The 15,420-nt window shown below is 40.4% G+C and overlaps 1 protein-coding gene across 2 annotated transcripts in view; it reads left to right on the top strand.

Moving 5' to 3' along the window:
* The first annotated feature begins 21 nt into the window (after window positions 1-21).
* LOC106000799 (lipid phosphate phosphatase-related protein type 5) overlaps window positions 22-15,420 on the top strand; it is a 127,025-nt gene continuing 111,626 nt past the window's right edge. For both annotated transcript variants that reach the window (XM_013036034.1, XM_013036033.1), the window contains exon 1: window positions 22-247. In XM_013036034.1, coding sequence (XP_012891488.1) covers window positions 44-247 — 204 coding nt within the window. In that variant the 5' untranslated portion in view covers window positions 22-43. The remainder of the gene's footprint in view (window positions 248-15,420) is intronic.

The following is a 15,420-nucleotide window of genomic DNA, read 5'->3' as shown; positions in this document are numbered from 1 at the left end:
GCTCGCAGGGCTCGGCCGGCCGCCCGCGGCGCTCGCCAGCAGCATGCTCTATTTCCAGATGGTGATCATGGCAGGGACGGTGATGCTGGCGTACTACTTCGAATACACCGACACGTTCACCGTGAACGTGCAGGGCTTCTTCTGCCACGACAGCGCCTACCGCAAGCCCTACCCGGGCCCGGAGGACAGCAGCGCCGTGCCCCCGGTGCTGCTCTACTCGCTGGCCGCCGGCGTCCCGGTGCTCGTGGTAAGGAGGGGGACGGGCGGGTGGGGAGGGGAAGGGGGTGCTCCCCCAGCCATCGCCGCCCGCCCACCTCCTCCACTAGCCTTCGCCTTCGGGGTGTGCCCTTCCCCCCCCACAAACACACTGGAGATCGGGGTGCCTTTGCCTTCTAAGTTCCTGCAAGTTGTGGGGAGGGATGTACCTCTGGGATTGCACGAGGGGTGGGTGAGCAGGAAGCCCCCCCCTCCCGTCTGCCCCCATACATCTCCCCCTCACTCTCTGCGGAGGGTGGAGGCCCCCTGGAGGAGATGGGTGGGTGGGTGGGTGGGTGTCCGGGGACTGGAAGGGGTGTTAGTGGGGTGAATCTGCACTTGGTGGCGGGGAGGGGGTGCTTTGGCCTTGCTTCACGGATTGGGTGTCTGTGCCTGGGAGAAGAGCAGCAGCAGCAGCAGGGCGCGGTGAGCAGGAGAGAGGGGGGACTAGGATCCTTTTCTGGGGTGTGCAAGAGATCCCTGCTTCCTCCTCTCCCCTGGCAACCCTATTTTACCATGGCCCTTCTTCTCTGAGGAAAGGGGCAGGTGGTGTAAGTTGAGCAGAGAATGCCTATCTGAAGGAAAATAAAAAAGACTGGAGACTTTCTAAATGGAGAAGCCCCCAGCAACCGTGCTTTGCTGGAAAGCAGCAGTGCCTAAATCAGGAGAGCATTTCAGTTTTTTTTTTTTTTAAAGATTGCTTTTTCTCTCAGTGGATCAAATTCTTGTCTCTTCCAGGCTTTTGGGTTTATGGAGTGTGTGTGTGTGTGTGTGTGTGTGTGTGTGTGTGTGTGTGTGTGTATGCATACTTCATGTATACAAGTATAGACACACACTCATGTATGTAATTACTGTGCTAATCACATCCTCACTTATATGTGGCAACACAATGTGAAGTTATTTGTAGGAGAATGGGCTGCGTTTCTTTAGGAAACCTGATCCACTGTGCATCCTTCATAGTGACCAATTATTGAGGGGTTCCTTCCTGTGAGGCAGTCTCCCCCTAGCTTGCTCTTGTGTCCTTCCCACCCCTTCTTATCCAGCCAACAAATAGGAAATTAGAAACTAGAGAGGAAAGGGAGAGCCAAGTTTTATTTTGAAAAACTGAATGTGATTTGCAGTTGTGATTATGAATATTATCTGTTGTATTCATGAGGTTTTGATACCTATCTTTGATTTGAAGGGGAGTGATTTAATCCCTTACAAAAATGGTGTAAAGTTCTTAAGACACACAATGGAATTTTCTCAACAAATCAAGCGGCTTCTGTGTATGGTGTGTGTTTGTGTGTGTGTGTGTGTGTGTGTGTTTGTGTGTGTGTGTTTGTTTGTGCATGCTAGTACTGGGGTCTGGGCGCTGTCCTTGTGCTTTTTGCTTAAGGTTATCACTCTACCACCTGAACCACAGCTCCACTTCCAGCTTTTTTTGGTAGTTAATTGGAGATAAAATCTCACATTTTTGCCCTAGCTTCTAACTGGGATCCTCAGGTCTCAGCCTCCTGAGTAGATTACAGGCATGAGGCCCAGGGCCCAAGTAACTTCTTGATAACTTCAAAGTAACTGTTTATCACAGGGAGTGACGGTGGACTTTCCCAAGCTCTGGTGCAGTAGTTTGAAGAATTACACCTTGCTCCAGAACACTTGCTTGCTTTTTATTTATTTCTGTTTAGCAAGATGGTTTGCTGCAGTGTTTCAGAATACCCTTACCCAGCTTCACATCTGTGTTCTCTCTGTTCCCATGTGAAAAGCTGCAAGACAAGAGAAGTTGTTCTGTTTTATGGACTCTTCCTGCAGATTCTTAGTTTTCAGGAGCATGATTCTTAGGATATTGAATAGCCCAGAGATTAGTTAAAAATGCTTTTTTAAAAAAGCCCATTACTTTCAGCTTACTGATTTGGTTACAACCGTAACCAATAGGGTCTATGTCTATTATTTGTTCCTTGGTGATGGGCATTCCCTGTTTTGCTTAAATGGGATGACACTTTTCAGCTTGGAGCCATGTATCTGAAGTGGCAAGTACCACTTAAAGACAAGAACACATTGTTCCAAAGATGAGGATGGTTTTGTATTAGCATGGAGAAAGGGACTCAGTCACCACCGAATGCTACTCCATGCTGGGGCCTGAGCTGTTGTAGCCACATAGATTTCAGAGCAACCCTTCTGGGAGGGAACAGCTCTCTGAAACAGGTTCATATGGGAAGATGGAAATACCTGAAAACAGTGGCTATGGTGTTAGGATGCCTATAGGGCGGATGCCAAAGCCAGGCTACTTCCGATGCTTCCGGAGAAAATGCTGCCTGGAAAGTGACACTAAATGCTGAGGATACAAGTGAAGAGATGTGTTCATGAACTTGGCATTCATAATTTGACCTTGATTTCTTAGCTGTAGGAGAATGGACTTGAGAGTCAATTTGAGGGATAGCTGGGATGCTGGCCATTTCTTCTGCCACTTTGCTTAGTCTGTGAGGACTTAAAACAGTAATGGCCTCTCTGTCTCTCCATTCTTCTTAAGAGCCCTGGAGTAGCACACTTGTCAAAAAAAAAAGAGAATGCTATTACTTATATTAATAAGAGCCAACGTTTATGCAGGTTTCTTTTGGATACTCTAGTATGTTTTCACCTTTCTGCTCCCTCCTAGTATTTGCATAATTTTTGAAGGCCATTATTGTTGATGTCATATAACCTTTGGGAAAGTAGATCCTGGAAATGTTATATGCTGAAGGACCAGGGCTAAAGTGTTATACTCATAATTTTAGTTTAGCAAACTAGTCTAGCAAACTTCCAACCTTATGCCTTTTCTATTCTAGTGTGCAAATTAGATTTGCTCATAAATCATTCATATAATTAAATGCTTCATACAAAGAAATCTTTTTCCCTTATCGCCTCCATTTCTTTTTAATTATGGTGATAATACACCCATCTTCATAACACATATGTCTTCATAATATATATGTGTGTGTGTGTGTGTATATATATAAACAGTTTGTAATAATTTCTAACCCTTGAGGGTAGTTTTGGAAAGTAGATTTCCCTTCAATCACCATTTATTAATTTGTTTTCTACTAGTTAAAGGGGAAAACACCCATGTATCCTTTGAATTTTATTATTTTTATGTAGTGTGACTTAGAGTCCAAGTTGGGAGTCTAATAAATTTGGATGTAGATGCAAGATAACTCTGTTACAATGCTAAAAGTAGGAAATTTGCCTTGTTCTGTCACCTTGAACAGTTTAAGATTTTTACAGTCTCAGATCCCTCAGTAACATGATGTTGGTATTTAATTAGTTCTAATTTATCAGTTGTACTCTTGGCTGATATTTGATCCTCCATAGCAGCTAATGGATATCACTCATGTTTTTGTTTTGTGTGGTGCTGGATAGCAAACTCACACTCAACGTGTGCTGTGTCATTGAGCTTTACCTCCAGCCCTCACAAATGTTTTATTATATTTTGGGGGAGCTAGGGAGTGAGCCCATTGGACATATTAGGCAAGTGCTCTACCTCTGAGCCATGTACCCAGCCCAATGTTCTCATTATTCAGTAGACAATCTCTTTGTGTTGTAAGCATTATGTGTGACAGAGTAGGAGTTATAAAAAGCAACATCAGAAGTAAACCAGGAGTTTCATAGTTGCCTTATTTGGGAAATTATGTAACCACCCAATGATCATAATGTAAATAACCATAATAAAGTTTTGTAAGTATGATTGGTCATATATACTGGTGAATGTAGCATTTGGGGGCGGGGGAGGGAAGGGGATTGGAGAATTGTGAGTTCAAAACCAGTCTGGAACACATAGTGTCTTAAATAACAAAGGCTTGGAATGTCGTTTAGTGTAGAGTATTTGACCTGCATGCTAAAGGACCTGAATTCAGCTCCCAATTCTGCAATAAAAAATGTGTGTGTGTGTGTGTGTGTGTGTGTGTGTGTGTGTGTGTGTACATGTCTAGGTGCATGGATGCCAAAGACACAAAAGTGGTTTAGAGAAGCATGAGCTCACTTCTGTTTGGAGAGGAAAGGAAAGACTAGATGGACATAGTTGCATTTGAGAAATTGTCCCCTCACAACCGTGTGATTGAGTAAAGCCAGAGCCTTACATGCATGCCAGGCTAGTGTTCTACCACTGATTTGTAGCCCTTTTGATGTGTCTTGAGGAGAGATCAAATGGCATTTGAATGAGCACACCACTTTTGGACAACTTTTGAACAAACCCACGAAGGCACACAGCACTCTTGAAACAGCTATTGGCTCATTTTGTGTCTGAGACTAGTGCTTTCGGTAATGGGGCACATGGGTGAAGACAAAGGCTGGGCTCATATTTATGAGACATGGAATGTCAGGTCTCTTAATTTGTTAGGAATTGAATAGGGACGTCAGAGTCCGACGGGTCGCCTTCCTGGATGTTTTGAGGGCAAGGTGTAGCGTTCTTCCATCATCAGAGTATTTATGCAGGATCATTATTTGTATTGTTTAATGTTTGGGTTATCTTGAGATTGTTGTGCAAGGAGGTTTCAATTGGTCATATCCGTTGATGTGTACATTGCATCTTGATCAGGGCCACCCCTTCCGTCGCCCTCCCTGCCCCCATTTATTCCATGCCCACCTGTTCCCTAGTTCCAGTTTCAAATAGGTACGTTAAGTATTGTGACTGTATGAATAGGGTATACCCACCATCCCTTTTTCTTAATTTTTGAATTTCATCTCCAGTGTTGTACAATATTTATTTCAGCAAAACAATTTGGGCTTTTTTTTTTTACATAAATGGCATAGATTATACATTCTGAAAGTAGGTATGCTTAATTAGTGACCTGTGTGTGTGTGGGGGGGGTAGTTGTATGTGTTGGGACTTAAACTCAAGACCTAGGTCTAGTCCATTAATTAATTAAATAAAATACTTATTAATTAATTTAATTAAGTTTTTGTCAGTCATGAAGTTTGAACTCTGGGCCTGCGCACTGTCCCTCAGTTCAAGGCTAGCACTGTACCACTTGAGCCACATCATCACTTCTGGTTTTCTGGTGGTTTATTGGAGATAAGAGTCTCATGGAGGGCTAGGAAGGTGGCTCAGTGGTAGAGCTCTTGCCTTGCATGCTCGAGGACCTGGGTTCGATTCCTCAGCACCACATAAGCAAAAAATAAAAAGCCGGAAGTGGCGCTGTGGCTCAAGTGGTAGAGCACTAGCCTTGAGCTGAAGAGCTGAGGGACAGCGCCCAGGCCCAGAGTTCAGGCCCCACGACTGGACCCCCCCCAAAAAAAGAGTCTCATGGACTTTCCTGCCCTGACTAGCATTGAACAGTGACCCTCAGATCTCAGCCTCCTGAGTAGCTAGGATTACAGGTGTGAGCCACCCACACCCCGCCCTATCAGCCTTTTCACTTAAGATTAGCACTCTACCATTTGAGCCACAGCTCCACCTCCATTTTTTGTTTTTCTCTTATTTTCTTTTTGCTGGTGAACTGGAGTTAATTGTCTCATGGACTTCTAGCTGAGTCTGGCTTTGTACGAGGATCCTCAGATCTCAGCCTCCTGAGTCACTAAGGTTACAGATATGAGCCGCTAGTGCCTGGATGTGACTTTTGGTTTTCTGTGATGAAAATGACTGATAATGACAATACATTGTATGGGGAGGCCTTGTTGCTTCAATTTCTTAGCATCACAGATGATGGACTTTGAAGGAATCAAAGTGAGACCATTCTTTATAAATACAGAAAGATTTAACAACAAACCAACCAACCAACCATCCAACCAACCAACCAACCAACCAACCAACCTCAAGGTGGCCACTGACGGTAGGCAGGGCAGATTAGCTACACTGGATTTGTTGTGTTCATAGGATGCCTCTCTGGACCCTTAGATTTGTGGGGTAGAGCTTACTGCTGCCAACCAAGGGCTCATGAAGGTGGTGGTGGTAGATGAGGACAGAAAGGCTCTCAGACCTGGAGTTTTCCCATAGACCTCCCTTCCCCATGCCTTTTCCAGAACTCATTCCCACGTGTGGTGTAGCAGATGATGCACAGACATGGGTAGCAACCAATTCTGGATTCTTATCCTGGTTTCTTCACTTCCTAGCCATGTACCAAATTTTCTTTATTCATGTGGAGGGTAAGATTCTGGGGTCTATTGCTTGGGTTGGTTGAAGCCAGTTTTCCAGCTCTGGGAAACTGAGCAATTAATCTCTCTCCGTCTCCATGTTCAGCTAACGGAGCCAATATAACTGCTGGCCTTGTAGGGTTATTAGCACATGTAAGTATCAGAGGGGTGGCCAGCTCTATGCAGGCTGATTCTGAGGCTATAATATAAAGTAGCACAGATCCCATGTAAAGAAAAATACTTGCGCTTGATGGTGGATTCTGAGATTAAAAGAAAGTACTTATTCCGGTTCTCTGTGTAGGACTCTTTTAAGTATTTTGGACAGTGCTGGTTTAGTGATGGTGAATTGCTTTAGTTTTCGTATATCATGGAAGATTTTTATTTCGCCTTCAGTTTTGAAGGGTGACTTCGTTGGGTACAGTAATCTAGGTTGGCAGCTGTTTTCTTTTAGGGAATCAATATAGAAATTCCTCAAGAAGATGAAAATAGAGCTATCATGTGATGTTTCTGCTATCTAATGTCGGACATATATTCAAAGTAATATAAAGCCTGGTACCCATGTTTAGAGCAGCATTACAATGGGCAAGAGATGAAATCAGCATAGATACCCAACTACCAATGATTGGGAAAAATGCCTATAATTGAACATTAGTCAGCCATGAAGAATAAAATTATGGCCTTTGTAGGAATACGGATGGAACTGGAAATGGATTTATGTGAGAAAGACACACAGAAAAACAAAGAGAATATTTTTGTCATATATGAATTCTAGGCCCAAGAATCTAATAATAATAATATGACATGATTGTAAAAGAGAAATACTTGGTGGGAGGGAACTAATGAATTAGTGACAGGGTTGGTGAATGTTATAAAAGTACACTATATATATGTACACATTACATATATACTATATATTATAGAAGTATACTATATATTATGGAAGTATAGTATATTTACTACATAATATTTATAGAACGACACTATATATAATACACACACACACACACACACACACACACACACACACACATATAGAAGTTCGTGATGCTGACTTCGGATTTCCTACTTGCATCTCTTCAAGTAGGCTAAGACTAGCTGGTATTTGATGCTCAGTTCCCATGCCCTAGGCTTATCTGAAGTTCATTTCATGTTCTCCCTAGTACTTTCTTTAAGCATAAGGATTATCATAAATCTATTCTATCAGTGAGCTAGAAGAAGTGTTATGAGATGATGCCAGACTTAAACTATTTCATTAATTTTCACAAGGAAATTGTAAAGAAGACTTGGATATACAGCGGTTAGATGACCAATCTAGAATCTGTGGTTATTGCCAAAGCTTTGTATTTGATTCTTTTGTTAAATACCTTTACTCCAATGTGTTAACTAGTCTTTGAAGATTTTCAGTCATACGGATTCAACACCAGGAAAGTCAACAATTTCTCCAAATCTTTTGTCCTTGATTTCAATTTTCCTGGTTTCCTGGGAAGCTTGTGTGCTCTGGTAGATAATGTTCTCAGAGTGGTGTAGGAAATTGTTTAGTTTTGTTTTGCAGTGAAGCTGGGAAATGTTGTGGAGGGGTGGGTGGCAGCAGAAGGGCTTTGGAGTTCTGTGATTGTGATTTGAAGTAGCACAGTCTTATCTCAACAAACTGCTGCAGGCTTCCACATTGATGTAGGTCTACCTTGTTTCTAGATTTGCAAAACACAGAACAGATAGAGGTAGAACAACCTGTCTTTCTAAGGCAAATTTCTTTCTTTGCTTTTGTTCCAGTACTGGGGCTTGAACTTGGAGTTTGTACTCTTGTTTGGCTCTTTTGCTTATAGCTGGTACTCTACAACTTGAACCACATCTCCATTTTTGTGTTTTTTTTTTCTGGTTAATTGGAGACAATAGTCTTGGATTTGAGTGCCCAGGTTGGCTTCAAACCAGGATCTTCAGATCTCAGTTTCCTGAGTAGCTAGGATTACAAATATGAGTCACTGGTACCAAGATCTAGAGCAAATTCCTTAAAATGATGCCTAGTTCTAGATTTGGGGGTGCAGAAATTGTATAGGATTTTGTATGTGTATATGAGCATATGCTAATTTTTTTCTGCTTATGTGGTGCTGAGGAATCGAACCCAGGGCCTCATGCATGCAAGGCAAGCACTCTACCACTGAGCCACCTTCCCAGCCACATGTTAGTTTAGTTTAGTAAAAGTCTTCATGGTTTTATCAGATTGTTAAAGATTGTTATGGTTTTGTGGGTCTGGTTCAACTACTCCTGTTGTCTCTTGAAATTTTGTTTGTATTCATTCATTCATGTTCTGCTTTTTTTTTGTTCTCCTTGCCTTTCTCCCTTTATTCTATTCTTTCTCTGTCCTTTTCTATTTCTACCTTTTCCTTGGTGATGGCTGTAAAAGTCAGGAAGTAGAACATCAATTAGCTGTTCCTTCTCCCTCCCCATCTCCCTTCCCCCTCTCCCTTTACCATTCTTCTCTCTCCTCCTCCCATTGGTCCTTAATCTTTAAGTCAATAAGCCTGTGAGCAGGTTATAAGAGTGTGTATATAGGAAAAGGAATATCATTTTTAATATTTATTTTCTGACTTTCCTGTAGAAAGAAAAGCAGAAATACCAAGTCAACTGTATAACATATTCTCCTAATTCTTCAGACTGTTTCTTTAATATCTGATGTAGCGTTCTGAAGTATTTCAATAAGTTCTGAGTATTATCAAGATTTTTTTTAAGTAAAGAATCATCCTGAGGTTCAGGTATGGCTCAGGTGGTAGAGCACCAGCCAATAAGCAAAAGTATCAGATATGATTTCTAGTGATCAGGGAATAAAGGAAAAAGAAAAAAAGGAAAAAGGTAAAAAAAAAGAAACAATGCTCAATAGGAAATGTACTCATTACTCATGTAATTGTAACCCCTCTCTACAGCATTTTTACAATAAAAACGTACAAAAATATAATTGAAAAAAGGAATCATCCCATTTATTTAAGTAACTTGAAAAAAAATTCTAGGGAATACTGATGATGCCATTTATATGTATATTTTACTGTGCTCAAAAGACATTGTAGAAGTTCTGAGTGAAAATATGTATCTACCATGTGCCAAATACAGTGCTATTACTTGACCTACTCCAATGGTGTAGACAGCATACATGAAATTATATCTCTACACCTCAGTTCTTTTGTCTGTGAAATTGAGGTCATAATACTTAACATGACATCTTAAAGGATTACATACATGTGTGTAAAAATGTGCAGTAAGATAGCTGTTCTTCTAACATATACGCCAATAATTTTTGTTAATAGTATGAAACAAAAGGTCATCATATGTATCTCATCATTTTTTGTTGAATGAATGAGCTGAGCATTTATTGTCCACATCAATCCTTTCAGCTACAAGACAAAAGAACATACCAGGGAGCTTTAGCAATTTGCTCCACTTGGTAAATGACACATCGAGGATCTGAACCTATTACTTCAAGTCCAATGCTCCATTGCCTACAGACAGCTGCCCACTAATTTGATTCGCAACAAAAATGATGGTATTCCTTGTAGCAGAGGAGAGCAAAAGTCTATTGATTAAATATCGATATGTTGTTTAGAATAGCCATGTGCTTGTCAGTGCCAAAGCTCAGTTTAAAAAGACTTAAAGAAAAAAACCTTAGAAGGAATTTAAAATCTCTTTCAAAGGTAAAATTACCTTGTTATCTCAAACAATGACAATAGCCAGTACATGTAGGATTTATTCAGGCCAGTATTCTCACCCATACAAGTGGCTGTCCCAGTGATCATCTTAGTCTGTCACTATAAGATCTTTGGAACAGACTTTGGGAAGTCATATGGACTATTTTTCTGATGGAAGTTATTTTAAAACATGAGAAGTGGAGTTCTATATTCAGGACTATTTAAACTATTCCCAAGAATGCCAGTTTTCACTCAGCAGGCTGGTTACTTTTTTAGTCTTATTATGACAGATGTAGCTTGAGAATCACTGTCAGTAAAATTATCATTTTGGTGGGGGGGTTAAAAACAGAATTCTAGAGATTTCTTTTTCCAAGACAGGTACATTTAAAACTCAAAAGATTTTTTTGGTAGAGATTTCTTACTGAGGGGAAGTGTATGAGAGGAAGTGTGTGTGTGTGTGTGTTGTGCAGATAGATACATACATAATTTGTGTCTAGATATAATATAGATGGAGATAGCTATGATAGATGGAGATAAATGACATTTTTATATTTATAATACTTATCCACTGTTTCTCCTTCCAAATCTATTCTGGAACATTCTGGTGTAGCCTTAGAGGTCTAGCACCAACTCTTTAGATCTTAGAGACTCCTCCTCCTCTATTATCTCTTTACCTTCATATCTTTCAAATAAGTTTACACTGTGCTTATATTGTATTTTTCTAATAGTTAAATCACTGCAGTCAGAGTATTGAAAACTGAAGGAAGCAAATGTCATCATGCCAAAGTTCTAGATTGCTTTTGATAGATAAGCTATCTGGGAAGCCATTGATGTTTATGATGATGAGGTTATAATAAATCTGAACTCAAGAGTTGGACCAAATTCTGCTGTGCTTACAGTTATTTTTGCCATTAAAACAGGCAGAAGCAATCATATATATCCTGTGTCATAGGTTGATGATAACTCCTACTTTCTGTCCTTAGAGGTGTTATAGGTTTATGAAACCTTTTGTGAAGGGTCAGGTTGGTCAAAGTAGGGTTCTATGTTCTTGAGTTGTTATGCTCCAAGCAAATATCCTCCTAACCCAACAATAGCTGGATTCAGTATTCCTAGAGAATAGGTTGTTGTTGGAGAGTGGAATATAGGCATCACCAGAGTCATATCCTAAGCATTTAAATGTGGAAAGTATCTTCATACTATTTTGGACTACCAATATAGCTTGAACATTTCTTTATTTCACCAATAAGAATCCATTGCTAGCATTCATCATGCTGATTGTCACTACTTTAATCAATAAAGAGGTCTTCTTTTTATATTCATAATGCTAATTAAATCAATTGTTATTCACATATAGATAGCAAAAAAAGGTTTGGGGAACATACATGAACTGTTTGTCAATGTGAAAAATATGCAAGATGACAACATTAAAGGAGGAATTATCTATTTTAGCTCATAGTGTCAGTTCATGGCTTTCAGACATGGAAGAAGTACAGAGTGGAGGAAATCTACTCCCCTCATAGAAGCCAGGATGCAGCAAGGGGAAAGAGTTAACTTCTGTAACAAAACCCCTTACTCCAAACCCATTAAGCTATACATTCCTAAGTGGATTGGTCACTTCATGAAGACCACGCTCTTATGATCCAGTGACTTGCAAAGGCTCTACCTGTGAACACTGATGCACTGAAGATCAAGGTTCAAAGTCATGAGCTTTTGGGTGACATTTATAATTCAAACCATAACAGGACCTTTCTGATAAAGTGTTGGTGACTACCCAAAACTGCATTTTTAAATTTTAGCTTATTGGCAAGGTGATATACACAGGAGTTAGTAAGTACATTTCTTGTCGAACTTGTTACTCCCTCCCTTATTTTTCTCCCTCTTTCCCTCCCAGAACTTTGTGTTTTACTAGCATTTTAGCTGAGCACACCTAGAATGAGACTGTAAGCTGATTTATGCATGCCACACAGATGAAAAGGGACTTAAATTCTTAACTCCATCATTTAGGAACTGAGCCTTCTTCAATCTTACTATTTCTAGGATAGTCTCTCTAAATGTTAGCTAAATGAATGCAAACTGAGTTTGCATTATTGCCACATTCATATTTTGCCAGCCTACTGCAATTTTCATTTGTTTATTGAGAATGTACTTTGTTTTCAGGATGATATAGAAATACATGAAATACTTTGAATTAAAACATTACAGAAAGAATGAGGGTACAAAACGTTCCCTCTCTCTCTACCTTCTCTGTCCTCCCCATTTTCATTTCTTTTACAGACTTATAGTCATTGAACAGATCCTTTAACAATTTTTTCTGTGCCACAAATTTTACCATTAAAGCTTAAAGATAGTGACTTGCTGTAAATTCCAAAATTAAGATTAAAGCCCCTCTCCCTTAGTCTTTCAAGGAAATATCGGTACATAAAAGACTTGTGACCTAACAGAACAGTTAAACCCAAATATATTTCTGGCATGTTTGCATATTAGCACAATAATTTGTAGTATTTTCTCTGTAAGGGAAGTCAGCTTTTCATTGACCTAACGTGAACCTGTGTGTATTTCGAGTATGGTGTTTTCCTAAATTATGAGAGTGCTTTCAGTAGGGACAGAAACTGTGCCTTTAAAAAAATCCCCTTCTTTTGATCTAGTATTTTCTCATACTGGGGTTCATAAAAGCCTTTTTCCCACCGAGAAGCAGAGCCCATCAAAGCAGAATGCCCTGTTCTCACAGATGCCAAAATTGAGCAGTCTTGGCTAGAGATATGAGGTACCTGGGGATTCTTCGTGTGATCTACCATGAACGTGTGACCCTTCTCATTAAAATAAAACATTATCTTTGGGTTGGCAACCATGACATTTTCCTTCACCTGTGCTGGGGTCCAGTTGGGTTTACTCTATTCCTGAAATATGAATGAGGAGACCTAATCACAACTACGTGACAAGGGTTTTTGGTCTTTCACAAAGAGGCATTTGTTTCCTCTTCTTTCTGGCTCCTGTCACATGATTATTTGGGGTCCCTTTTTATTCTTTTCTGGGTTAAGTCTAGAATACAGATCTGGAAAGCTAGTAGACCCTTTATTCAAGACACACTGAAGGGCTCTTTTCTGTTTTTCCATTTTTCTGAAAAGATTTGTGCATTCAGGGTGAAAGAGAATGTGCTTCTTCTGGCTGCAACTGTTTACTCATAAAAAAAACCCTTTTGGATCATATAGTTTTGTCTCTTAATTTCCAAATCAGTACCTAGGGAAATTAAGTGAACTGTCTAATGCTATGCAGTAATGAAAAATTTACACCTATTACTAATGTATATAGAGCATTTGATATATCAGGCATTGTGGCAAATAATATACATGCACAGAGCACGTAACTAAGTCCTCAACTTGTGAGATAAGCCCATTGTTAGTTCAGGTTATGGTCAGAAAGATTAAGCAACTGAACAAAGACCCACAGCAAAAGACCCACAGCTTGCATTGGCTTGGCAGAATGGGTCCACGTGGCCCCAATGAAATGGCCCTCATCCTTTGTTCTTCATTATTATTACCATTTCTTGAAGGGATTAAAACCAAACAGTGCATCTGTATGACCAATATTCATTGGATCAAAGAAATGAAGTCTCTCTCTCCCAATGTGGCTATTGGTTTTATAATCAGGCTTTCCTTGCGATTTGGTGCTGTTGACCTCTGAACAGTGTACTCTGTGTGTGTGTGTGTGTGTGTGTGTGTGTGTGTGTGTGTGTGTGTTTAACACAGAGCCTGTCCTTGAGCTTTGTTTTTGCTTAAGGCTACCATTTAAACCACAGCAGCACCACTTCTGGCTTTTTGGTGTTTAATTGGAGATAAGAGTCTCACAGACTTTCTTGCTCAGGCTAACTTTGAATTGTAACCCTCAGCTTCCTGAGTAGCTAGGATTACAAGTGTGCCTGGCTGAACAGGGTACTTTTCATTAACACTGTGTCATAGTAAAGAGGTAGCAAAAGATAATAAAAAAAGACCATCTAATTGTCAAATCCTTGGGCTCTGGGATGTGTTTATGTTTTTAACCTCAAATCTATCAAACGAAAGTAGAGCCACATTTCAGGTAAACGTAACAAAAATCGACTCATTTTTAGTGCACAGATACACAAAATTCACCCAGGGCAGTGTTATATATAATGAAATGATATCAATATGACTAGTGTGTGCCACTCTGCCTTGCAGACGTGGAGGGCTTTTTTTCTTGCCAAGATATTTATAACTTGATTTGCTGGCCATACAATATTATCAATACAGGCAGCCATTGAGAAGCATCTGCGTCCTGTCTCATGTTACCAGATGCTTCCCACCCCTGTTTAAGATCTGTTAACTAAGTAGCAGAAGGAAGAGTTATTCAGTGGCATGTATTTAGAAAGAAATGTAGACATTTGCATATTGAATTTCTATGGATGTATGCATATCCCGAAGAGACACAAAGCCTTCTTGGGACTACTCTGAATAATACTCAGAATTCTCATTCTGGTCCCAATGCCTTTGCCCACTACACAGCTGTGGCTTGAAAAGCCTTTCTCTGCACTGCTCTGCTTTATGTCATTGCCCCTGCTTCTCATTTCCATCTATTTCCATGTTTCCTATCCTTTAATGAGGCTGCTTCAGGCCCATCTCTTTGATAAGTCTTCATTGATAACTTCTAGTCAACAGTAATCTGTTCTTCCTGTCAAGTCCTTTCAGGATAATGGTCTTTTCCCCTTATACTTATAGCCCTCATAGAAGACAAGGGACACTGAGAGGGTAGGGTGTAGAATGTGCTGCTGGAGAGACAAAGAAAAGTTCATTGGTGTCACAGGCAGCTATCTGAGCATTCTTCCTGGCTTTGCTGCTTAGCCCAGCTTGAGACCTTGAGAAAGTTAGGTCATCTTTTTCTGGCCTCTGTAGCAATAGATGTCGGCTTTGCAAAGGATTCAGCTCCAATTGGGGCAGAAGACTGATTCACTGCACCTCCAGACAGCTCTTCCCGTGGGCAAAACAAGTCTGTTAGGACATTCCACCTTACAACAAAATGAAATCTGTCTCTGAAGTCTCTCATTGGCTTCTCTCAACCTTTTGAATATACAGGAAACCACCTATGTAGTTTCTCAGTGTTTGAAGTTGTTTTTCAGTTCTCTGGCTATCTGTGTTTATGCCTTCCTTCTTTACATCCCTCCTTCCCCTCCGCTCTCCCTCCCTTTGTTCTCCTTTTTTTTTTTGATTTGATTTTTGGTTTATAGGGAGGCAGACTCTCACTGTACAATCAATACTGGACTCTTAATTCAAAGACCTCCTGGTTTCAAAGCTGTCCTGAGTGCTGGTATCACAGGTGTGCACATCACCCAGCTGGACTAATTTTCTTGAAACTTGGACTAGAGGTGTGGAAAGTAAGTGGTCGTGCCTTAGCCTGG

Source organism: Dipodomys ordii, unplaced genomic scaffold (assembly GCF_000151885.1).
Source record: "Dipodomys ordii isolate 6190 unplaced genomic scaffold, Dord_2.0 Scaffold242, whole genome shotgun sequence".
Lineage (NCBI taxonomy): Eukaryota > Metazoa > Chordata > Mammalia > Rodentia > Heteromyidae > Dipodomys > Dipodomys ordii.
The sequence above is the reverse complement of the archived record's forward strand: the minus strand, read 5'-3'. Positions and strand labels throughout refer to the sequence as shown.